Here is a 25,710-nt window from a genome sequence, read left to right on the forward strand (position 1 = left end):
TTGAAGACCAGTGTGTAATCCATCACAATGGATGTCTATTATTGTGGTGTATCATCGTTATCAAGGCAGATTAAGAGTTTAGAGTTTGGGCTCACTCTCAAAGTCAGAAAATGGTAATTATAACTGCACTTCAAACAAAAACCAACAGATTTGATGCTTATTGTGATGTTTTACACATTTAGATAAAATGATTTTAATCGTATTAAGTAATAAAAGGATATTAATCACTGCATATAAAAGCCATTAAATACTGAGTAACTGCATGATGATTTTCAAATAATGTTTTTTTTTTATACATACATGGAAGTCTCATGTAGCAAGATGTGTGGAGTAAGACAGCCTTGTTTTGATACAATGTTTGGTGGAGGTATAATATAGTTTATTTTTGGTAACTGTACTTTCCTCTGTTGTTAATATAACTGCCACTGATAAAACCTGCTAATTTGCAAAACATTTAAAACAGTTTCGATGCGGCTTCAGCTTCCTCCAATAAATGAAATTAATGCAAAAATAGGTTTGTTCTCATTTTTTATCCTTTAGAAGTTCCGTTTTTACAGCTGTGGCTGTGAAATTAACAAGAGAATACAGTTACACATCTCAAACAACTTGACATTCCTGATACATCATGAATGAAAAGGGATAAGTGATAAAATGAAAGTATTTTGAATGTGAGAATGATGGATGGGGCTCATGGCTGGAGTCTCCTTATGCCTTTAGTTTAAAGCTACATAGACCTATAATGTGAGGTAAGTAAGAGCACTGCCTTGATTAACTGGTAAATGATAAGCAAGTAATAGAAAAATATTTCTGTATTTCATCTGTAAACAGTTTTTTCACTAGAATGACCTTCAAGCAAATGGTTCAAAACACAATCTTCTTTTAACGTTTGTAATCTGACTCCTTTTGTGCCATTTTTAAACATTGTCACGGGCACAAAATCACAAAACAGGAATCGAAGTATTGAAAATGTGTGTATAAACAGCGACAGCTGGAGTTGGGTGTATTTCATTGAGCTGCTGATTTTTTTGAACAGTTAAAAACAGCACAACTGGATACTTCACCTTTCTACTTTGACAAGAACGAGAAAGAAAAATGGTAACACACTGCTGAGGAAAACTGGATGTTAAGGCAGCAGAAGCCCCATCTATCTCGAGTACACAGACAAAGATGCAGAAACATTTCATCATGATTTTACCACATTTTAAAGACTTACAGACAGATTTTAGCAGGGTGATACCATCTGTTCTCTCCCAACATTATTAAGGTCTTTCTATAGAGGGTCTCATGTAATATCAACTTTAAATCCTGACAAACCAGACTAGAGGAGCGTGCAGAAGAAGATCAGACTGGCAGTCCTGCAGGTTCATTACAGTTCTGTATAAAAATGTTTATTCCTAACCTTTACTAGCAGGGTAGTCATACATTTAAGCCCCTAAAAGTAAAACTAACATGAGAGCTTTTTACTGTACAAACTAAATAACTTAACCCACTTCTACAGTGGCAAAAAGCAACATTATCAGTCATCAGATGACACTTTATAAGTGTATACATGTAGGTATATATTTATATGTCATATGTGAATATGTACACACCAGAAAATATAAACAACAACTCTGTGCACTAAAGTCAAAAGGACCTCATCTTCATTCGTGAAAATACTCAACTTACTTTGCAATCACATCATTCAGGTGTATGAACTTGTGGAAAAGGGTGAATAAATTGGGATGACCCCCCATTTAAGGATGTGTTGAGTCAGTGTTTCAACTCTTTCCTCTTTTTGTTTTTAAAGTGATGTGACTGAAATGTGAACTCATTGACAAACTGGTATCTTGACATGCGATTCGTTACACATCACAGCTTTAGGAAAGAGGTGAGGAGCAACACTCTGACACAGGTTAATACACTGAAATAAGAAAATTATAAAGTAATGTGTTACCAAACACAACATGAGTGGGAAAGTGTTCCCTTGGTCCAGGATTTAAAAAAAAAAAAAAAAAAAAAAAAAAAAAAAAAAAAAAAAAGTGGTGGAAACCACTTTTTGAATGTTCTTTAAGTGCACCAAAAAACTTTACACACATGTACACACAGGTAGCTTTTAGAAAACAACACACTCATCTATTGTAACCATGCTGACAGACGGTGGAGATCAGAGAAAGGCACGACCCAGGAGGGTTTCAGTGTTAGAAGTTACTAAGGTGAGAGAGGAGAAGGTTCCTGGCTTTCACCTGGAAGCTCTACAACACAATGACAGAGCCAATGAATGTACAGGCTGCTTAATGGTTACTGGAGGTTTAAATGACCTTGTGAGATCGTCGGATTTGTGGGGCATATGAAGGCCAACATAGAATGCAGGTTTCAGATGTCGTCAGTGGCCTCAGTCTTTGAGAATTTACACTTCTGACGTCTAAGGTAACGAGGATTCAGCAGCAACTGAAGCAACTCTTCATCTCTTAGAATTATGACCGAGTATTCCAGCAACTCCTCAGATTATTTGAGTGTTTTTCTGTGTTGGCCAGGCAGGGTGGTGATCTTTGACATGTTTAGAGGGGGCATCATTGCAGCTGGACTCTATATGCACAGATGAGGAGCTTGACCTAAGTAGAGAGAAACATCACACATAAACGTCGTTACACCTGCTTCATTACAAAAAAAAAAGAAGACATTTTTGCCTCTTATACAAAGACAATAATGTAATAACAGATTTTTTTTTTTAACAATTTTCTTATCGTCAATAAAATCTGTTAAAAGACTAAACAAGTTTCCAAACACTAATATGTTATTATTCTGTATTTCTCTGTGTGTGTGTCACCTTGGCTGTTGGTGCTTCTGCCAGACGAATGAAGAGTCTGTTGATGCCTGGGACCGGACTGAAGGAGTAGATGAAGTGACTATCCTAAGCATTTTAAAAGAAAAGAAAAAGAAAATTAGGACGAATATTGCCCCTTGATATAAGTTATAGAATAAAATTAAAATCAACGCTAAGGTACATGCATGCATATAGTAGTTTCCTGTGAACTGCATCTTGTGCAAGAATAACAAACTCCAATAACAATAAAAGGTAACATTTATTTTTTATTTTGGCCCTTTCAGCTTATCCCGATATTTGCTCTAATAAACTATTTAGCAAATGTTGCTGTTTAATGTTTTCGAATTTTACTGCTGTTTTTGTTAAGAACAAACCAAGAAGATGGGCAGCTGAAACTTGTCATTTAGCACCACAGCATGAACGCTGCAGGGTCCGCACAGTCTGGCTGTGATCTCGTTTAGGAAGTTAGCATGGAAGATGAAGAGGAGGATTCCTGAACCTGGACCAGGAGGCAAAGACAGAGGCAGGAAGAGAGAGAGACTGATTAAAATGTCTTAGATGTCTCCCAAAGTGTTTTCACTAAATTAAACTCTTAACCTCAAGTCTTTTAAGGAACTTTATTTAATACACTTTTGCATTTTGACACCAAACAAAATGACATTAGAATATATTTTTTAACATTCATAATGGTCAAATGACATATAACCAGGCTTTACATTGACTTATTAAACAACAAAAAACCTAACTAATAATTTCACAAAATATAACATTAACACAAATGAACTGAAAAATATGTGTTTTACCCTCAGGTTGCGGCTGCGACTTGAAGCCAAACTCCATGGAGAAATCTGGTCCTTCACAAAGTCTGTGGCAGGCAAGAGGGAAGACGGGCTCCAGCAGCACCAGACGAGACTCAAAGTATGCTCTGATGGTGTCCTCAGCCACACTGGACAACCTGAGAGGAGTAGAGAGAAACAGACTGCGTGTATGAGTCAAGTATATCAACTTACAGGATGAATAGACAAGAACAGAACCACAAACAAAGGATGTGTTTAGTGAGAAGATGTGTGTAACCACCTGTGCCCAGTGTACATCAGTCACTGTCAGCATGATTCTTTTTTTTTTTTTAAAACAAAATGCAGTCAGTAAATCAAACCAGAAATTAAAAATTAAATTTGGTATCAGACATTTTCTGTAGTTCCCGTTTTATGGTCTCCACAGACATATTTAGGCAGAAACCCCCCCAAAATATTGAAGTCAACTTCTGAACATGTGTGTTTTTCAGACAGTGTGTGACAAACAAACAAAATGGTGTGTTAACCCCTCAGGCCAATCAGAAAATAGTAAATTTTAGAAAATAGGTCATTTAGAAAATAGTAAAAAAGAAAAGCTTCCAACTTTGTGCTTTCCATTTCTTTGCAGCGTTGAGAGAGGTTGGAAGCTCCACTTAGCACTCACATGTTGATATGGTCCTTGATGAGGTCGCACAGCATTAGATTGTTGCTAAGCTTGGCAAAATACATGGCCGTGTTCTTGTGTTTGGAGAGGATGTTGCAGTCAGCTCCGTACTCCAGCAGGAGGCGCACTACTTCAGCATTCCCTCTTTTGCATGCCTGAAGTGAAGAAGAAGAAACATTAACCAACATAACCAGTGACCTCATGTTCAGGTCACAGTATGGATAACTATGCATGCCATCACTGGATGCAATGGCAAAAACGATAGTAAACAAAAGTTTCTATTGAGGTTGTGTTCTGCTCTATTAAAGGATACTTCAATATGTTAAGAGACATGGTTCCTCAGTTGAGTTAGATAAAAATATTCCTTCTACTTTCATTGTGGGCTTATCTTCTCATGTCACTCTATAACAAGTGAGCTTATTTCCCTAAACACTGAATTATTAATTTAAACATTACTTATATTATTCATTGAAAAAAAAAAAAAAAAAAAGAAACAATGACTGACTGTCAGTCTGCAACCTGGATTAGATTGTCTATGCCGAAGACCTCTGTCCTTCGCACTCTCTGTCACGTGTTTCTAATTGACTCTTTATACTGTAGAGGCAATTTATTGTTTATTTTAGTCTCTGTATGATGATTTTGCTAAATTTAGAAAACATTATCGTTTCACTATTAAATTTAGATAATATAATATCAAATCATATCACTGTAATACCATTTTAAGCTATTAAACGATAATGGCAAATTACCATCAAGCTAAAGCTACGACAAACAATGCTAAATCTGATCAGAGACTATGTTGTCACAGAATCGGTGTCAGTTGTAAATGGCCAAACATGGGTTGGTGTTATGAGTGAATTATGGTGTTACCTTCATCAGTGCAGTTTCTCCGCCTAGCGTCTGGGCATTCACGTAGGAGCCTGCCTCCAGCAGGATGGCAACAGTCGTCAAGAAATTCTGACAGACAGAAATAGAAATAAAGATAAGAGAAAATACACAAAAATGGTCAGTGTTTGTATTTCAGTCCGAGTCTTTTAATATCCTGTTATCCTGTACACACACACAGGATTGTGCGAATTGGTTATGAATACTGCATAAGAATGAGGTTCCCGAACATTTTTAAGATCTTTAACCATGTCTCCTGTTTATTTCCCTATGCAACTCCCTGTCCACCCACATGGCAAACACACACATTATTTTAACAAATTAATAAATTAAATAACAGATGTCTAAGGTGATTGAGGCCTATTTAATCAATCTGAGGAAGTAGTCATCTGCTTTGGGCTATGTTGCTGCGTAGACTTGTGTTTGTATTTCTAGAACTTTCTGCAAGTGTAGCCATTAATTGTCTCACTAGGTTTGTTTTTTTTCAATCCCATTTTAAATGGCATAGTTTTAATCAATGTTATGCAGCTTTAGTTGCAATACAAAAACACGTCAAAACACAATTGAGTGAATATATACGTGACATAACAATTCAAAAATAAGATTTTTGAGATAATCTTTCAAAACTCTTGTATCTCTGCATTTTACCCTCAAACAATGACTAACAGCACTTTTGGATTCTTTGCATGTATAACTAAACGTATATTTATTCAGGTTGCATCACCAAGTTGTACTCAAGCAGCTATAACATGGCATCACTTATTTGCATGTGAGCATTAACACATGCTCCCTTAAAACATTCCTTAAAAGGAATTACATTTTCGTCCTTTAATCCAGTTTCCAAGCTTACAGTTTATGCTAAGGCGCTATGAGGTTTCAGCATAAACCGATGTTTATGTCAGATGTCTATCCCTGCAATTTGTAGTGGTAGGTCCAGACTCTCCCTGACTTCAAAGGGAAACTTGAATTAACATACAAAATCACAGCACAAGTGAAAACCCCCTTCTCATATAAAGGGTTGAGAGGCCGAGTTACCTTTTCAGCAGCATGCATCAGGGCTGTGGTGCCGTTCTTCTGCCGTGCATTCACCCTCACCCCCTTCTTAATCAGCAACCTGAGAATGTCGTCTTGCCCCCCTGCTGCTGCCAGCATGCTCAGGGACATACCACTGACGTCCTGGAGACAAAGAAAGCTTCCATTTCAGTAAAATGACCACATTCTTTCAACTGAACGGGTGTGGGCTGACAATTTACAGTTTTCACTGTATTACAGCTTAATAAGTTATCTAAAAAGGAAAGATATGTTGGTTTGCACAACAAACCTTGAAGGAGACGAGACAAAACAGTGTGCCACTTCTTTAAGCTAAGAGCAGAAAACTGAAGCTACAATTCACAAGGCTAGAAGATAGTCTGATGGGTTTTGATTTCTCCTGTGACATTTGGATAGTAGGTTCAACAATTGGTGTAAATATGAAATCATGGACCCATCCTGTTGATGACCATGTCCATCCCTTTATGAGCAGTGTACCCATCTTCTGATGGCTACTTCATGATAATGCACCTTGTCACATTGCTAAAATCATCTCAAACTGCTTTCTTGAATGTGACAATGAGCTGACTGTACTCAAATGGCCTCAAAAGTCACCAGATCTCAATCCAATAGAGTACCTCTGGGATCTGGTGGAACAGGAGAGTCACATCCTGAATGTGAAGCAAACAAATCTGCAGCAACTGCATTACGATATCAGGAGGACGAAAATCTTTAAGAAATGTTCCAGCACGTTGTAGAATCTATTCAATAAAAAAATTAGGGCAGTTTTGAAAGCAAATGGGGGCCCAACTGGTTCTAGAAAGGTGTACCTAATAAAAATACCTTTACAGTTCAAGCCCTAATAGTTATCTATCGGAATTTGAAAAGAACTTCAGTTAATCAGCCCACCAGCAGGCTCACATTTCACAACTAAATGCTTCACGAATGTTTAAAAAAAATAAAATAAAAAGTGTAGGCTGACTGATACCTATCAGATATGTAGTAATAACAGCAGCCTGTTTAAAAGGACTCCATGGTTTGAGTTCAAATCTGAAAAATCAATTGCTCTTTTTAACAGCAAAATCTTAGTTTTAAGTTTTAAGCCAAGAAAGCATTTTATTGTACAAGCAGAAGTTATAAGTTCCTTACAATACTTGATAAGAAGCTCTAACTAAAGGCAATATAATTACAACAGGATATTAAGAAGCACTGCGTATGAAATAGCAATAAAACAAAGCTTTGTATTGTACAGAAAAATCCAACAGCACACAACAGGAATTGTAGTGTCTGAATGATCATACTGATTGACCTTCCACACATTGATTTTCTAAACACACCGGTATCCAGAGTATAACTAACTTCTGTCTAATGAACCAATAAACAAACCCCTTTGACACTAAAGAAAGGACACTGGAAAAAATTAGTCTGCCGATTGTGTAAATGGTGAAATAGATCCATGTATGATTGGTTTGATGTGGAAGGGTGAACACAAAAGCTTTCATCATTTACGAACAACAGATGTGCCGTTTCAAACTCTATGACAAATCTCCTGTTTCTTGATCACAAAAAAAAAAAAAAAAAAAAAAAACTGTAGAAAAGAACTGTGGACTGCATGTTGAATTTTCTCAACAAAATAAAAATTGCTGATAAACACTGCAGTTACCAGTTTTGGAGACCCCCAGTTAGCAACTGGTAAATGCAGGCTGAACTGGTGTTCCAAGTTTATGTTTTCAATAATTGCGTTTGTAAAATCTTTAACATTTAAATGCCAACTATCGTAGTTCAAGGTGATACTACAGAAGAATCTGAATCAAGTTATTATTCACAGAGAAGCAAAAGAAAATCATTTATTCACTGTCTTAGGCATGTTGTCGCCAGGTTTTGGGCAACAAAAAATACAATTTTTTGTCACGTATGAACTCTGAGTTTATGCCAAATTTCTAAAACGAATGAAAAACACGCCCGATAAACCCACTTCATGGGTCAATAGTGGCATGATTACCAACTTACAAATACTGATCAGGATCCTACTTTCTATATGCTGTTAGTTGCAATCAAAAGCGATTAAGAGAAAAGCATGAACAAAACATCTAATAATGGCAAGAGGATATTAGTGTAACTAAAAGCATAAAACAAAGTAATACAAATGAGACTAATGCAATGTCATTTACCTCAAATTAGAGTACATTATTACAATTAAGCACTAAAATGTTCCTGTATAGTGATACAAAAATACAACCAAACCTTTCTGCAGCTTATTAATAGACATAAAAAACATATAAAGAAGATAATGATCATTTTCCAACAGAAAAAAAAATGTTTTAATACTTAAGAGGTATGCACACAGAGCTCCTAATTTGCTAACATCAGCAAGGAAGGTACGCCATTACTGCTGCAGACTATCAGGGGCTTTCTACAGTATAGGCTACTGGTTAAAGCAAGAATATAGTAAGTTGGGCAAGGCATTTGGGAACTACGTAAAGCAAGTCAACGCACATCTAACACGTTGAAGGGATTGGGTGCAAAGATTTGCTGGTAGATTTTCTATTTAGTTTAACATCAAAAAAAAAAAAAAAAAAATTAAAATAAAATCATAAATATGCTACTGTAAACAGTACAAGTGGAAATATGTTTAGGTTTTGAGTTGAACAGTAAAAATCACTCAGAAATGTACATATACTGAGGATACCTTCACTCAGTGGGGGCTTGGGACTCCCAAACAATTCAGTCATTAGTTCCAGGATTTTCAGAAATGTAGTGTTTGAAAGCATGTTCGGGTGCCACAGTGGACACGTACCACAGCCAATGACCAGTGGCTGATAGCAAATCCTGGCAAAATGAGGTCCATGTTTACTAAATGATCATACATTTAAATTGAACACTTTTCTAGAGATTACCTGTGATAAATTAACAATCTGACAGTGTTACATACTAGTGTTATGCATGTATATCAAATCCAACTACATTAAATATGATTAGCTTTTTCTGAACCAAAGCTATAGTACAAACAATCTAATTCTCACCAATTTTAGTGTATATTCATGCAACAGTACATCAATAGCTTGATCTGGTGATTTTAAATACTTTACAGAACCTTTTTCTAATGTGTGATTTCAAGAGTGGCAGGACGAGCTGTAAACATTGTCAAGATCCGTACGGCTACGGTTCACTGACAGTAGATTTTACAACAGTTCACATCTGCTGAAAGTTTAAGTGCCCTATAATTTGAGGTTAACACCAGAGTCCTCACACACACCTTTAAAAATGTCACTGATTGCTTATGGTTTTCTAGTATGTCCATTACAAAGGTTTACAGGGACAAATAAACGGGGCCGTCCCACTCTGTGTTTGAATTTTGAGTCTCTGGTTCCTGTCCTCTGGTTTGTTTGGAGGCCACTGTTTGTCCTTTTCTTTTCATTGACTGAATAGAGTTATGTACAAAATACTTTACTTCTCTCCATGTCCTGCTGTTCAAGGCAGGTTCAGCAGCTAAACACGCATCACAATCCTTTTTGCCTGGCACTTTGACAAGTTTACAGAAGTCTCCAAACTGACGCCTTACCGCTGCCTGTTCTACCTCACTCCATAATCGCTTGTTTCGTTTTTGAGGCTTGACAGCGGGAGTGACTTCTCTTCCTGCGGTGGACATTGGTGCACTTTCCTGTACCACTAGTGGTCTGTCAGGGACGCTGTGTCCATGGATTGATGGGACCACTTGCGCTGTTGTACGTGGCCTTGGTGGGTCTGTGAGGTATGCTGGAGTACTTGAATGGTTCAGAGGTGTGAATGAGGAAACAATAGGCATACTTCGGTCAGTTAGAGGCGAGAACGCGGGGACTACTGGAGCGTTCAATGACGTAAATGTAGGAACCATAGAGGTACTTGGAGCACTAAGGTGGCTATAAGAAGGAATCATTGAAGTTGTTGTGTCCTGGGGTGTATACACAGATGGGGGAGGCATACTTGTAGCATTCTGGGTATACAACGGAGACATGGGCAGAATTTGGTTGTTCTCTGATGTGTATGCCGGAGGGATTAGCGTATTTGTAGTGTTGTGTGGAGTAAATGTAGGGACCACTTGTGTATCAGCAGCATTCAGTGGTGTGAAAGAAGATATCAGCGGTTGACTTGTATGGACCATATCTGAACTAGTGGAACACAAGGTTGCATAAGTTGAAGTCATGTCTTGGGGGAATGGTGATGATTCTCTCAAGGTGGTTGGTGAGGTTACTGTCATACAACAATTTGAACTCTCTCGCAGGTGCTCTGGACGCACTGTTGTCAAATTACAGATAGTATTTGTGGCTTCCAAATCTTTCTTGGTTGTTTGATTTCTAGCTTTTGAAGTCTTTCGAGCGAAGGCATTTTCATTGCCTTCAGACTTCTGCTGGTTATTTCTTCTCCGTATTGTCTGTAGTGTGTTGTGTACATAGTTTTTGACATCCGTCCAAGATCTACCAACAAGATCGGGTTCAGCAGCTATGCATGCATTGCACTCCTTTTTGCCGGGAACTTTCATCCCTGTGATAAATTCACTCAAGTAATGCTTTACTGCAGCCTGCTCCTTTTCACTCCAAGGTCTTCTCTTTAAAGCAGGCTTTTGTACAGTTCCTAAAAAGACAAGAATGTAGTGAGCAAAGGTTATTAAAGAAAAATAAAAGTTTATCCACTTAAGAATGCAGTAGTCTTGGAACTTCAAATAAAGAAATCTGCATGTGTATACTTATCGTTTGTTGAATTTGTTACCTCAGAAAAGGTAAAATATTTTGATGTACTGTGTCCAAGACTTTCTAATAGTGTCAAAAGATGCAGGACAAATTTGTAAATCGTCCTTAAATAGAGAATGGATGGCCAACTAATGAAGGACAAGAATGAAGTGGGATCAGAAGAAAAGAGCTGCTTTTGTTGCATTACAAATGAGAAAATGTTGTTCGTGTCACTAAGTATGTGAACTTAACAGTGGTGGATAAGGCAAAACCAACCAATTCTCATGAATTTCTGGTGATCTTGCATTTTCTTTTCAAATAACAGTAACTGTTCAGCAAAATTGGCCTACACTCTGAACAAACTCATCAGCAGAGGTGGGGATGGGAGATCGCTCTGTGGTGTTGCTTGCCTTATGTTAAACCTAGACACAAGGGTCCAAATATGATGAGAACAGGAAAAAATCATTTCACCAGGGTATAAAATATCACTTGCAGGTCAGGTATCCACTATTAATTTCCTGGAGGCTCTGGGAGCTTCCAGTAGTTGCTGGGTGTCTGCAAAAGTTACAGCTAAAGACCGTGCAAGTTAATTACCTGATTACCTGAGTGAAAGTATGGATAAACTGTTTTGCACTGCACACAGCCTTGTTGTGTGACACTAAGGAATGTCATCCATTGACAACACTTTTGTACGGTGACAGGCTGTTGCATTCAGATCCATGGCAAGTGCTAATCGAATCAAGGTAGGTTAAATTAAATAAGCATTGTTAGTGGTAATGCAATGTGATAAAAGTGTGTTTGCCTTTTCAAATTTGCTGCACTGTAAGTGTATTGCAAAAAAAAAAAAAAAAAAACCACCTTAAAACAACCTAGCTTGAATTAAAAAATATTTAAAATTTAATTTCTTAAAAAAGTGAGTTCAGGGGTCACCACACGGGATAAACCAAAAGGGCAAAAAAAAAAAAAAAAAAAAAGAAAAAAAAGAAAGAAAAGGCTTCAACGCTCACAAAAAGTGTGCAAAATCCATAAGGGGTCGGATAATATTTTGTAAAATGTCAAACGTGAACTATAATTTCACAGTACTGGCTATATGCTCTCCATCTTTTGAAGTCAAAAAAGAAAATTTAGAGGACTGAAAGATACTCACCATTTCTTGGAGTGAAGGCTGGACTTGCTGGCAGCATTCGATCCATCTTAAGCAGTTGTTTGCTCACTTCCTCCAGCTCTGATGGATTTTGTGAGAGCCTGTAAAGCTCCTGACTGCTCCTTTCCACCAACTTGGCCACTTGATCCAATTCACGTTCACTAAGGCTCATTAGCTGCCAGCAGATGGCTATTTGCTCTCTTAATGATGAGGACAGAAGTGCTTCTGGGTTTTTAACCCCACACTCCATTGCAGCCCTTCGGAAACAATCCAATCCTCTGATGAAGGATGGACCTTCAGTCCGTGCAAACAGGTATGGGTTGGTATTTGACACACCTGCCTGCTCTCGATTTTCAATGAGCAAGTCAATTGACAACACCATCCTTTCAGTTAGCAGAACCAGCATGTTTCTTCCATACTGACCTTCTAGTTCCAACCTGGTGAAACTGGCACCAAGGTCCAGCTCCAATTTTGTGCTTCTCTTTACTTGATCAGCCGAGGGTACAAATGTACCTTTACTCTTTTTGTAAGTGTAAGTTTTCAAGAGCATTCTACCAATATTTCCTACCCTTCCTCTGTTGAACAGACACACATCTGCTAGAGTGGCCTCACTGAGCTTTTTCCATGTTGACAAACTAGGATTTTCCTTCAGCTCCTTCCTGGCTTCCTCTTCTTCCCTAATAATAAACCTGTGGAGTTTCATCAAATCTTCTGTAACAGTTGATTCGTCTACGTCCACTTTCTTTTCTTCTTGCTTAAGAGATAATGCAAGAGCTTTGCGAGAAAAACACTGACTCCATTTTGTGTCAAGAAGATGTATGAACTTCTTCACTTCACTTTCTGTTTCACTGTCTTCTGTCATGCGACTTTCCCCGAAAGCTATTTCTGCAGCTCGTTTCAAAGAGTAGCCAATCTTTGAGACAAGAGACACTGTTTTGAACTTACTGGAAATGGGGTCAAACCCACTAAGCCTCTTTGCCCCTTCAACAGCTAATTCAAATTTGGTTGGCAGACAGATTTCATGTAAATACTTAACACTTTTGTCAAGCTCATTTACAGCGAGTACAAATCTACCTAGTTCCCTCATCTTTTGAGCAATGTAAGCAAACTGAGACTTGTCATGGTAATACTTAGCAGATAATGCATTGCCATATTTACAAATAAGTGGGTCATTTCTGACATGCCTCGAAATGTCATCTTGATGCATAATATGGATTATTTCCTCGCAGCCTCCGGTTAAAAATTCTGACATTGGAAGCAGTCCAGAGGCAGCACTGTGGACCCTGTTGTGGTTTGTCTTTTCAGAAGCTTTCTGATCTCCTTTTCTGGCCTTACATGACCGCTCGTGTCTCCATAAATCCGTTTTTCGGTAAAAAGTGAAGCAGTATTGACAGGGCAGAAAGTCACGTATAGATACGCTGTTTTTCACCATTTTCTTGGTCACAATTTCTCCTTTGCCACTTTTGAGAACTTGACAATTATGTTCATAATCTCCTTTATTGCGAATTTGGTCAAGCAAAGTCTGTCTGATTTTGGAACCTTTGGGAAAGTGTATTGCATGGGCAACATCCGTTTCCTCTGCATGTTTCTTTTCCAAATGCTTCGCAAGTTGAGTGAAAGCCATTTTGCAATATAAACAGAAGTGCTTTTTGCATAACTCTTTTTTCTCCTCCTCCATTATACTAGGTTTTGTTTCAAGCACTTTCTTGCAGGTCCTTAGACTTGATCGTGTAGGTTGTTTTTTCTCCACAGGTTTCCTGCGGTGCTGAATTAGCCTTTTAGCAATCTCCTTTGTACTATCTGAGTGACCTGCCAATGCATTTTCTGCCTCAGCTCTTGAGTCATTTGCTTCCTTTGGTGAAACTTGTTTGTCAGCTCTGCCCTTTTGTTCTTCTTTTTCATTCCCCTCTGTCTGCATCCCTTCTGCTCTTGTGGTAGGGTTTGAATTATCACAGATCAAACGTATTTCACTTGATGAACCACCTTGTGTGTCATCTGACAAATTGCATTCTTCTGTTTGCTTCTGGCCTTCCATTCCTCGACTTTCCTGCTTGGTAGGTGAATCACAAATAGTGTTTTTGAATTCAGTTATATCCTTCCCACATGTTTTAATATTTTCATGTTCCCTCTCTGTCACTTGCTCGGTGTTTGTACTGCCAGGACAGCATTGCATTCCCCCCCCATCTTTTGGACCATCCAAATCTTGTTGGGTTCTCACTTTTATTTTTGGTGTTCCCTCTTCATTTCTTGCACTGTCGAGACTATGATTCAACCTAAGAGCATCGCTTGAACTTCTCTCTTCAATCAAGCTCCTCTCACCTTCAAATGATCTCTTCTCACCAAATGAACACGCCTGAAAAAGAACAAGTATATGTAAGACTCATTGCCAAATCCAAGAATAATTTGATTGATTGAACTTAAAATACACAAATCCAATATAAAGTAAACGGGAAAAAAGCTATAATGTGATTAAAATATTTGAAGCTGAGCAGTGATGCTAAGTTAAGGAAATGTTTTTTTTCCCCATTAAACAATAATTTAAACATAATTTTAATCTCTTTTAAAGCACCATGGCAATGCCCCACCATTATTCAGGTTCATACAAACAAAACTCAGGGTGATGGCCGCACATCACTTTTTTAGCCCGACCTTGACATCAAAAAACTCCTGACACCTCCCAAATCTCCGGTACAAAAATGACATATAACCCATTTGCGAACAGTTAATGGCTTTATTGGATCAAGCAGCATTTTGACATTATAAATGTCTACCCAAATATATCTAGTTATGGGGTGGCGGATGAATTGCTCCATGGAAAGAACAGAATATGCACTGACACTAAACCTACATTAATGACTTGGAAATATAACAAGTACTTTGCTCTAAGCAATGTTTTACAGTAAAATCTGTAAAGAAAAAAAAAAAAATTGTTTGACATATAGCTACCCACAATTAGGCCAAGTACAGATGCAAAGTATGGGAACACTGAAATGGTATTTAGAAATTCAAATACAAATTTGATGCCATGCATGCTCCTTAATTCTAGATTTGATAAAATAATAAAAAGACGTTTACATGATAATTATGACTGCATGCTGCAGCTATCCTATAACTATGAAGATGGTACATGTTCTGAAAGCATATACATTATGTACCTGCTTAAAAGGATTGATCTTGACTTCATGCATTCAGTCTCTTCTCTTCTATTGGGTTGTTCACTGTAAAGAAAATGACACCACAGTTTCTAAAGTGCACACATTATGATGAGTATATATATATAACAGTGCATGAAAAAAACAAACAAAAAAAAAAAACACTTGGTCCAATTAACCAATGTATATACCCTATTTTCAGATTGGATTAGCGTGCTCTGTTAAATTAATTAATAAAGAAACAGATCAAACTATAGAATTTTCTTATTTAAATATTTGCTCATTTTAAATTTGATGTCAGCAATGTATCTCAAAAAAGGTTGGCACAGGCAACAGGTTTTTTTCTCCCCGACTTGTCCATTTTACGTGTCTAATAACAAGTTTCTAAAATAGAAAATTTGGACAATTAATATTTTATTAACTAACAAAACATAAAGTTGAGAGGTAATAATAATAAATATGTACTTTTTACACTTCTTTCAAAATAACTTTAGTTTGATTAAATGTAGCTCAGCTGGTTGAAAGGGTTTCAAAAACTTAGTCAATTAATATTATACTTTGATTTTTGCTGTGAATCAATTACTCAATGTTTCCATTACCTAATCTTCAGACATGAGCTTTTGCATTAAAAGTTAAAAATAACTTAACCATTCAATATTGTATGTTTAGTTGATTAACAAAGTTGAGTTTTTAGGTTTTGGTGGAGTGGACACAGATACTTTATGAGCTGCTATGCTTAAAAAACAAAACAAAAAAACCTAAAACTCGCTCAGCTTCTGTGGGATGCTATTTTGTACCCAAGTTTGCTAATTAATTAGTTAACCTTGTTAGTGAGAAGTTGTGTTTCACAAAAATGATTTTTTATTTTATTCTTTTATTTATTTTTTTATTGTCTTTTGTTGGTCCTTCTTTATTGAGATAGGTTGCTGGCATTAAATTTAAAATAAGCACAAATTTTTCAAAAAACAATGAAATTTCCCAGTTTGTCTCGTACCAATTACAATCAAAATAGGTTTCAAATAATTTGCAAACATGGCGGTATCTATTTACTTACATATTACACAATGTCCTAACTTTTCTGGAAATGGGGTTTATACAATTATGGATAAAGTTAAAGAGCCATTTCAAACAATACAATACACTGGCATGCACAACATATATGTATATATATACACCTAATGTTATTCATAATTACATTTTGCCACAAACTAAACCATTCACCTATTAATCTTTGGCAATAATAACCCCTAGCAGTACTGTATTGATAGGGTAAACTGATATTATAAGATAGCAAAGTGTAATTAATCTCATAAACCACCAATATACTGTGAACATAAAAAAAAATCTCATGTAACAACATGAGAATTTTCTTTGGGCTTTTTTCTGCCCCAATAAGAATCTTACAATTCAGATTAAAAAATAAGCCAAATAAGCCTATTTTTTATCAATATCTACAACTTACTAAACAGCCCTTTCTGTTTCATGAAACTAAATCTAACAATAGCTATATTCCCCAAGTAATTTATATCATTGCACCATAACAACAAAGCTTAAAAGATTATACAGTTACATAAAAAATATTAGGAAAACTTTAAAGATCACACTCTTACCTGGGGTTGCTTGAAAAATGAAGGTGCTTTGGAGAAAAATATCTTGAGGCGATGAAAAGTTATGTAGATATGAAACAGTCTGTTGATGTGGATCTTGTAAAGAATTGGTGCACAATTGTAAAAAAAAATCTTCTGTTGTTAATTTAAGAGTAATTTATGGGTTCCTACAAGAACATTTGAATATACTAGGCTTGAGTCATTACTGGCAACTTTATTGGAATATTTAACATAAAGCTCCATAAGTGGCAAGACCCATCACTCAACGTACAAATTAATGGTAACTTGATTATTAGCATCTGTTAAGTGGCAAGAAAAATAGACATTGATATTTTTACAAAAATGTTAAATACTATGATTAAAACAGATAAAAATGAGTGGTGCGTAGAAGACCCACATGCCAAAAACTATTCCTGGACCACCACTGTTTAGGTGAATTATATATTTCCAACCACATTTCCTCTGCATATATGAAGTTCAATTTTAGATAAAGTCCCACTTTCTCTGCATTTGTTCTGCAGAGAACCTTCAAGTATCAAATTTAAACAGTACAGTACAGTTTTGCATGGTTTATATACAAATGTCATATGTTTACTTTATACTGTAACTGTTTACACAATCATTCCCACATACACACTGCAGGCAACCAAGGTGCAAGCTGTTGCATTAGTGTTTGTTTTTTTTTCACCAAACTGAAGGCTCAAGAAGTATGAAATATGTCAATTAAAGACTTAACAGCAACAAAGCCGTAGACATTTTGAATAGGATAAACCATACCTCTTGGTCAAGATTGTAGTCTTCTTTGGAATTAAGTGCTAATTTTACAGCCATGTAATCTCCACTTTTCACAGCATCCCGCAACTCACCTGACAAAAGAAGAAGAGAGACACATGAAGTTTTAAAAAAATGTGGAGATTACGTATGTCATGAAAAAACATTAAAGCTCAACTTCAATTATTTTACAACATACCTTTAAAAAAATAATAACAAACATGGAAAACAAAATCCAGAACAAAACCTCTAATCTAAGTGTATGGGGTGTATTTTGAGCGAAGTTTATAGGATCTGGATTAGGATTTAGCATTTTTCTATTGTTGAAAAGCAAATGTTGACTACAACCAAAGCTCCTTTCCATGAGTTCTTTTTTGTTTGTTTGTTTTTTTCAATGGCAAATTGTTGCAGTTATTTCAAACCTAGTTTAGCATCTCACTACAGGAAGCGGCCTCTGGCATGGCCAATCACGGAGGCTCAAGGGGAAATACGCTGGTCTGGTCCAAGCAGCACAGACGATGGGTCTTTCCGCTAACAGACATGGTGGTAGTGGAGCGGTGCTGCCATTACTACTCATGCCAGAGGGCACTTCCCACAGTGGGATACCTCACTCATCTCACAGAAAACCACGGTTACCATAGTAACCAAACTGGATGTCCATGTGACGACATGAACATATTGAGCGTTGTGAATAGGCTGCCTACATAACACAGTGACAGACAGCATAAATTGGTCAACACACTGTGTGTTTATGTTAAAGAATAACACTGTGAACAAATTATTGGGTGCCCCTGTCTGCAAGTTCAATCAGGGCGCTGGACTTCTTTCTTGTTTTACTACTCATGCAGGTAACTTCTTCAGTCTGAGGAAAATTGGTCAGGGACTCCCCAGATTCGGTCCCCACAATGGTTTTATTTCTCAACACACCTTAAGAGTCTTCAATAATTCAGGCAATGTAAATTTAGCTTTTATTCAAACTATACATTATATAAAGTGTTTTTTGCTGTGGTGGAAGTACATTTGCTCTACACTTACTTTTGTACTACACTTATCTATAGTTTTTAATGAGTATTTCCATTAACACAAGTAAAATTTGGAGGAAAATCTTGTACTGTTTTTTTGACAGCTATAGTTACTTTTGAAATGCATTTTTTTTATAGTCTTTTCGGCTTATCCTGTGGGATCAGGGTCGCCACAGCGGATCATTGTCTGCATGTTGATTTGGCACAGTTTTTACGCCGGATGCCCTTCCTGACGCAACCCTCCCCAATTTCTACCTACGGCAGTGCACAGCTGGGGAGGGGAATGGGCTGTTAGGGGTTCAGTGTCTGAGCTGCAGCTGCCCCTTTTGAGATGCATAGTCTTAAAAATTATAAAATCAGTTCAATGAAACATTTTTGAGACTCACAGCTAGATTTGTGCAACAAAAAGTGTAAAAACATACATGAAAGAAGTTATATTGACAAAGAGAAAAGCAGAGGACAGATTGAGATGGAAATGAATGATCCTCTGTGGCAACTCAAAAAGAGAGCAGCTGAAAGAATGAATTCTATTTGTTAAATAAATCAACCTGGATCATCAAAATTTGTGGCAAGAAATCCAAAAATCTGAGCATTTGTATGTAATTTGTAAAAATAACTGTGAAATGAGTTTTCTGCACAGTTACAGATACAGACAACATCAATTAAACAAACAAATATAGAATATAATAAAGGAGGCATGTAACTTACTTACTGGTAATGCTAAACATTAGATGAACCACAATAAATAGATTGTTAATTATAATCTTAATGATGTGATTTTGTTAAATTAGTATTAAAAGAAAAACAAAACTAGGAAAGGCCACTGGTATTGATTATCTACCGAATCAACGTTACCATGTCTTTTGGACATTCTGCATGCTCCATTTGGTAAATGTTTAGATTTGTCCTATTTACAAAAACTAAATAAATAAATCACAGGAGGACCCTAGAGTTTTTCTTAGTTATAAAAGACATTAGCCCTTTGAGTTTTGGGCACAAGTTCTATTGCTCTATTCTTAACTATAGTTTAACTTTCTTGAGAAAGCCGATCTCATGTCCCAGTCACTGAAGGGTGAATGAGGGCCTGTGTTGAGCATGTTTTTTATAGTTAGACTAAAGATGTAAAACTTGGTTTGTTATGACTTTAAAAAATGCATATGACTCCACTGGCAAAAATCTGATATATAAACTATTGGTGCAAATGGAGGTTTATTTTCATGTTATGAGATCTTTATGAGGTAGCAGTCACTTATTAGACAGCTGTCACAGGCTGTGCAGAACATAAATGGTAATACTCACTAGGTGATAAGGGTGGACCTGAAAGGATCTCATCCTCTCCTGTCAGATGTTTCTGGAAGTCATCCAGAGTCATCCAGTCCAGGTTGAGGTCCATTCCAAGACTCAATGTGGCATGGCCCTTGTCTGTACAACACACAATGTAGAGATGCTTGAAGCTTTTTTTTTTTAATATAGAATACAAAATCAACCCTTAGTCTTAAAGGAATTTAAAATTTGTACAATATACAAAAAGGGAAATATTCTGGTTCACATACTATACAGGTGAAGAAGAAACAAAACTGACATCTCAAGTACAGAGGGAGTACACATGAAACAACAATCAGAAAGCTCCCGATGTGCTGCTTTGCCAAACATACCAGATTTGTCAGCGCTGTCAGGTGGGTGCTGGGTGTCCTGATTATCGTCACATGCCATAAAGAGTCTGGGTTCACTGTCCTCTCTTTTCTTCCTTCTGTCCTCTGTTGAGCTTCTTCGATCCCAGCCGGGCCGCTGCGGATCATCGGGCCTTTCCTTCCTTTCTCGGGAATCATCGGCTGCCCGTGGTTTTGCTGTTTCTCCTCCTTCTCTCTCATCACTGTCCAGGCTGAAGCCATGACTCTGGATGGGTCTAGGGGCTAAAGGAGAAGCTAAAAATGAGTCATTGGCAGATTTGTCATAAAGAGAAAACTACCCTTTAGGGTCTATTATAGCGGTCAATACATTCTTGTAGCTGTTAATAAAACACTTCATGGATAATATTTATTGCATTTAATTAAATGCACAGAAATAAAAAAATGCGGGGAAAAGGAAAAATAAATACTGTGTAGCTTTGACTGGAAAATACCAAGACCAAGACTATAACCTGCCATTTTTCCTGTCAAAATTCCTTAATTGAGAAAGTGAGCGAATGAATGTGAAAACTCGTTTAACGTCCTTCTGTGGTGGCAAATAGCCTGATTATACAACCACAGGTGAACCATTGTTAATGGCTTAAACTGAAAAAGACACCTAAACCATTAAACCTAAATGCACAAATAAAGTATAATATATTAAGGCAGTTGCATTGGGGCTTCCAATGCCTTCTAATGCCATTCCAACAAACACCTCTCTGTGCAATGAGGTATCTTTCAACAGCTTCCAAAAAACGGATTATTGCCACCTTTATGTGTGGAGGACTGTTTGCAAGACTGTTGTATGACACTAGTAATTGTAGCTTCTTGTGTAAATATGTATGTTTTAAACATGCACCTTACTGTGGGTCATACATACCATCTGATTGCTTGGTCTTTTCCATCTTCTCGGACTCTGGTTTCTGAGCTGGGGACTCTTTAGTTGTCTTAGGGATCTTCTCTAGCTTTCCTATAAGCTAATGTTAGGACATACATAAAACAGTTAAAACCTTGTAGATCTCCAGGAAAACCACAGAGTAAACACTGTTGCACGAAATGTTGTATTTCAGAGAGCGAACATGAAGGAGAAGGAAACAGGAGACATAACACTTGATACAACAGTGAAGAAATAAGGAGAAAAGAAAACGGTTCAAGGAAGAGTTGCTGATTTGTTTTAAAGGTATAATGTAAAATAAACTACACAAACAAAAAAAAACCTGGCTGATTTTGCTGACATTGTTCAGAGTTCATTTGACACACAGGCTTAATACTGTACCTTAGTGGGTTTGCTGGTGCTCTTCTCTATGGGGGGCTGATGAGCAGGCAGCCTGCGGGGGGCACGGTCCTTGGCCTCGCAGTTTAATAGGAACTTCTCAAACAGGTTAGTGGAGCCCGTGGCATCCTTTTGTCCCAATGCCTCCTCCTTAACTACCTCCTCCTCCTTCACCTTGGTGCTGCCAGGTGCTGTGGCAGAAGATGAGGAAGAGGATGAGGAGGATGTAGAGGAAGATGGGACTTTGGGTAGTGCCGACGTGCTCTCCTGCCCTTTGCCCTTAGCTTTTCTGTGCAGGGTTGAGCTATCACTGGAGTCTGAGTGTGGTGCAGCCTCCTCCTTGGCTTTAGAGGTGAGGCTCTTCAGTTTTTGGAGGTTGCTTTCTTTTTGAGGGGCATCTGCCTTTTTGCTCTTTCTGTCATGTATAAGGTCCTTAATGCCCTGAAGCTTTACATCACACCTCCCCTTTTTTTGTTTGGCCTTGTCATCCAAACGTGCTTTGTCAGCTGACTTTGTTACAGTCTCCGATAGTGCAGTATCGTCCATTTGGGACTCTGATGCACTGTTGCTCAGGTTGTCCTCTAGTGGTGCTATGGCCTCATCTTCAGAGGTTTCAATCTTTCGTTCCTTCTTTCCCCTCTTTTTCTTCCCCTCATCTCCCTTTTCTTTCTTCTGCTTTACCCCGTCTTTTCCCCTTTCCTTCCTTTGTTTTTTTGAGGGAACAGGCTCATCCTCGTCCTCATCAGAGTCAACCACTCGCTTTTTTGATTCATTCTTTTTGTCCTTGGGAGGAGAAGGTGGAGTCTGAGCTCTCTCTTCTTCTTCATCTGTCTCTGGTGCAGGCAGAGGTCTGACCTCCTCCTTCCTTTTCTCTTTTTTCTTTTTCTTCTTTTTGTCTTTTGAAGTTGTTTCGTCTTCTTCTTCCCGGATCTTTTTCTTCTTCTTCTTCTTGATGGGTGTCTCGGTTGGACAGTCTTTGTCGCTGTCACTTTCAGAGTCAGCATCAAACACGTCACTCTTTGTAGGCAGCAGTTTCTAATAGAAGAACAAGACAATAATTTGGTCTGATTCTCTATCCCAGGATTGGCTCATTTACATTTCCGCAGAATTTTAACTGAAACTCTACATTACACTGTGAGGTAACTGATCATACAAATTGGAAATCTTGCTCATCATGTGCCAAATAAAAACAAATTAGAACCTGAAAACAGAGATGTGTTTTCATTTGGTCCTCTGCAGATACCAATGAATGGATTTTATTATGGAATTACTACCTTGTAAATGCAGCATTTGAGAGTTAGCATTTATATATAATATATAATACAATCAATGTTTAATGCTTAGTTTTCAACAGTGTTTTTTAAAGTTCACATGTGACCAGTTCAGAATATAGTATTGTCTCTTAATCATTGTGGCTTCTTGGAGTGACAACACTGATCCTGAAATGTTGCAGTAGTATTTTGTATACCTGTCACGTAGACTTACCACACACTTTTTGGCTTCTGCCTCTTTTTTGGCTTTAGCATCAGCTAAGGATTTCTTAAAAGCTAAGAGGACTTCACGACAGTCCTCTAAATGGGCCTCTGGTTCCCAAGTGTCATCATCAGAGCAGTAATTTTTCCAACGAACTCTGTAGAGCACTTCACCCTGAAAAGAGCGCGAAAAGAGAAAAGAAAGAAGATTAAGGGCTCAGGCATCACCCTCAGCAGGTAGCTGCCAGAATTTCACTGTTTATGGTTGAACCAGCTAAATGAAAGAAAGCAAGATTCCCATGTAGATGCTACCTGCATGCATGAACCTGAAGTGAAACTGCTGCCAGACTAGATAAAATGTATATATATATTTTTAAAGGTGACCATATCAGATTGTACTCATGATTGATATATGGTACAAAATAACAAGAAATAAACACTTAACATGCTTTAGCGAACTGATGCTAAAATGTCCAACATCCACACACAGAACCGGTGCAATTTATGTGTTAATTAAGCACATGGAACAAGTTAGTAAAACAAAGAGTAAAAACAAAAGCGTTTACTGTGAAATGCAGTATGTGGTCACATGAAGTGACACAGTATCAAACATTTTTTCCTTGTTAATGGACTTCAGGAGCTCATAGCCACACCACCACATGCTCAATCTTGTCTGATCTCTGAAGCTAAGCAGGGCCGAGCCTGGATGGTCCTTGGGTGGAAGACTGACTGGGAATATGAGATGCTATTAGGGGCGGCGCAGTAGGGGAGTGGTTAGCTTAACAGTCCGCAACTTGAATCAACTGACTGGCTGCAGCCTTTCTGTGAGGAGTTTGCATGCTTGTGTGGGTTTCCTTCCACCGACATGCCTGTTAAATTAATTGGTTACTCTGAAGTGCTAGTATGTGTGACTGGACGAGAGCGGTGTACCCTGCCTCGCACGCAATGGCATCTGGGATAGGCTCCAGTCCTCTGCATCCCTGAACAGTATAAGCTGCTACAGATAATGGATGGACTTGAAGTTGTTTCAAAATGAGATAAAAATCTCATATTGTGTATGAGATTTTTATCCATCGTTTTAAACAACTTTTAACCTTTAAACTTTGTGAAAAGACACAGCATTCAAGAAAAAACAAACACACAAAAGCACCTTTTCCATAATAAAGTTCCCATTTCAATCTGAAAATGTGGCACCTCGTTGGGATAAAGCTTGACTATGTAAACACAACATATGTTAATAAAGAGAGTAATCACTCATAACTACAAATCTGCAAAGACTAACCAAAATACTAGAAAGAAGTGGTAACTGGCTGCAGAACGCAATCTTTAAATCATCATTTTAACAACAACAACAACAACAATAAAGGGGTATTTAATTGGAAACCCCCACCTATAGCAACACAAATGTTTTTAATTGGGCACTTTCACCTAAACAGTGTCACACTATGATGTAGCTCTAGTGTTATGAGAGTCCTGAAAAAAAGTGCAGTATTAATCATCAGTGAACAACAAACTTTTTTTTCTTTACCATTAAGAACAATTGGGAACTATAATCATAGCATTGCAAGCACTACACCAGACTCTTAGAGAATTATAAAATATCAAAATATTTAACATCACAATTATCTAGATGTGCGGAAAACTTTAGAAAAAGGCAGGTGCCAAGTGGATTCTAGTTCTAGTAGAATGCTGCTGCAACAATGCTAATGTAAGATTAGCTAAAGGACAGTAAATCCACAATGGGAATTTCGTTAACCGGCTGCATTTCCCACTCCGCTATCTCAACATTAAATCCGCTATATGCACAATTGAATAGGCAACGTTCCCAGGATTTATGTGACCTAACTGTGCTGCTAAGAAAGAGCAGCCATGATGAAAATATTTGCAAGCTTGCACAGCTCCGTCCTTGGCCCCAGCAGGGAAGACGCGAACGGATATCGTGGGAGAAGTTGTGCAAAAAATAAATGATGCTACGTATGGACGAGTTGTGAGCCACCACTAGAGAGTAACCACACGGGTTTAAGCGACACAAGATCTACTCTGTGTAGCAGTATGCGTTTGAAAACATCACGAAAATGGTGCTTTATTATCAGAGTGTCTGCTCAGCATAGTAGGTGTGTAGTGCGTCGTGAGAGCGGAGTGAAAGGCCATGTTTGCCGAGCTAGCTAAGCGGCTACGTAGCAGTTAGCATCCAGCTAGCGTTACCTCCTCCACCCGCATGTCAATGATCCTCTCCACTTCGTACACATCTTCTTCTTCATCTTGTTCGCTGTCCGCAGGCTCCACCTTGTCGGTCTCCACCGCCATGGCCGTGGGTCGGTGTCTGTTAGTGGCAGTTGAGCTATTTTTGATTCAACGCTCGTAAAGGCCGCGCTGGCAGTGTTTTCAGAGACAGGACACTGGCGTACCTGTCCGTAGTGTCTGCAGCTCCGAGGGTTGTACCGAGGCGGACCAGCTACCGCCCGCTCTTACAAAGCTGCATTCACATGCTGCTCTTAACCCCAACGTTCAGCTTTTCTAAATGACATTCAGTAAATCTGTTTTTGTCAAACACTGTACACGTAGAGGGGATATATCTTATTTGCTGTTCGTCAAATTAATATTTCTTTTTTGAAACTGAAAGAATACAGTCACACCCGACAAACTGTTTTGGACCGCTGGTTTAACGGTTTCCCGAAAATCCAGTGTCACCTAAATGCAACATGGGCGTAAAGCCAC

General features: G+C 37.9%; 1 protein-coding gene across 3 annotated transcripts; it reads right to left on the reverse strand.

The window, feature by feature from the left end:
• Window positions 1-794: 794 nt before the first annotated feature.
• On the reverse strand, window positions 795-25,678 carry mphosph8 (M-phase phosphoprotein 8). Of its 3 annotated transcripts, XM_067517404.1 has the most exons (14): window positions 25,198-25,632; window positions 23,006-23,167; window positions 21,524-22,555; window positions 21,128-21,224; window positions 20,236-20,493; window positions 19,880-20,002; window positions 17,565-17,653; window positions 6,185-6,325; window positions 5,135-5,221; window positions 4,265-4,419; window positions 3,610-3,761; window positions 3,181-3,305; window positions 2,810-2,893; window positions 795-2,594 (listed from the first exon to the last, which is right to left on the reverse strand). In XM_067517404.1, the coding sequence occupies exons 1-14, from the start codon at window positions 25,297-25,299 to the stop codon at window positions 2,553-2,555; spliced, it is 2,649 nt and encodes an 882-aa protein (XP_067373505.1). In that variant the 5' UTR covers window positions 25,300-25,632; the 3' UTR covers window positions 795-2,552. The 3 variants fall into 3 exon arrangements, with proteins under 3 accessions (XP_067373505.1, XP_067373504.1, XP_067373503.1); XM_067517402.1 differs by lacking the exons at window positions 795-2,594; window positions 2,810-2,893; window positions 3,181-3,305; ... (2 more) ...; window positions 5,135-5,221; window positions 6,185-6,325 and adding exons at window positions 6,387-10,789; window positions 12,032-14,381 and having other exon boundaries at window positions 25,198-25,678; XM_067517403.1 differs by lacking the exons at window positions 795-2,594; window positions 2,810-2,893; window positions 3,181-3,305; ... (9 more) ...; window positions 23,006-23,167; window positions 25,198-25,632 and adding exons at window positions 6,353-10,789; window positions 12,032-14,381; window positions 15,184-15,246; window positions 16,791-17,553.
• Window positions 25,679-25,710: the final 32 nt, after the last annotated feature.

The sequence above is a fragment of the Channa argus genome, chromosome 9 (genome assembly GCF_033026475.1).
Source record: "Channa argus isolate prfri chromosome 9, Channa argus male v1.0, whole genome shotgun sequence".
Taxonomy (NCBI): Eukaryota; Metazoa; Chordata; class Actinopteri; order Anabantiformes; family Channidae; genus Channa; species Channa argus.

What these genes read in the sequence shown, in the direction of transcription:
- mphosph8 (XM_067517402.1), bottom strand. Translation starts at nt 25,299, where the DNA reads ATGGCGGTGGAGACCGACAAGGTGGAGCCTGCGGACAGCGAACAAGAT. An exon ending in AAAGACCAAGCAATCAGATG is followed by an intron (nt 20,494 to 21,127) that starts GTATGTATGACC and finishes CTTCTCCTTTAG; the next exon opens with CCCCTAGACCCATCCAGAGT. An exon ending in AGGTCCACCCTTATCACCTA is followed by an intron (nt 17,654 to 19,879) that starts GTGAGTATTACC and finishes TTCTTTTGTCAG; the next exon opens with GTGAGTTGCGGGATGCTGTG.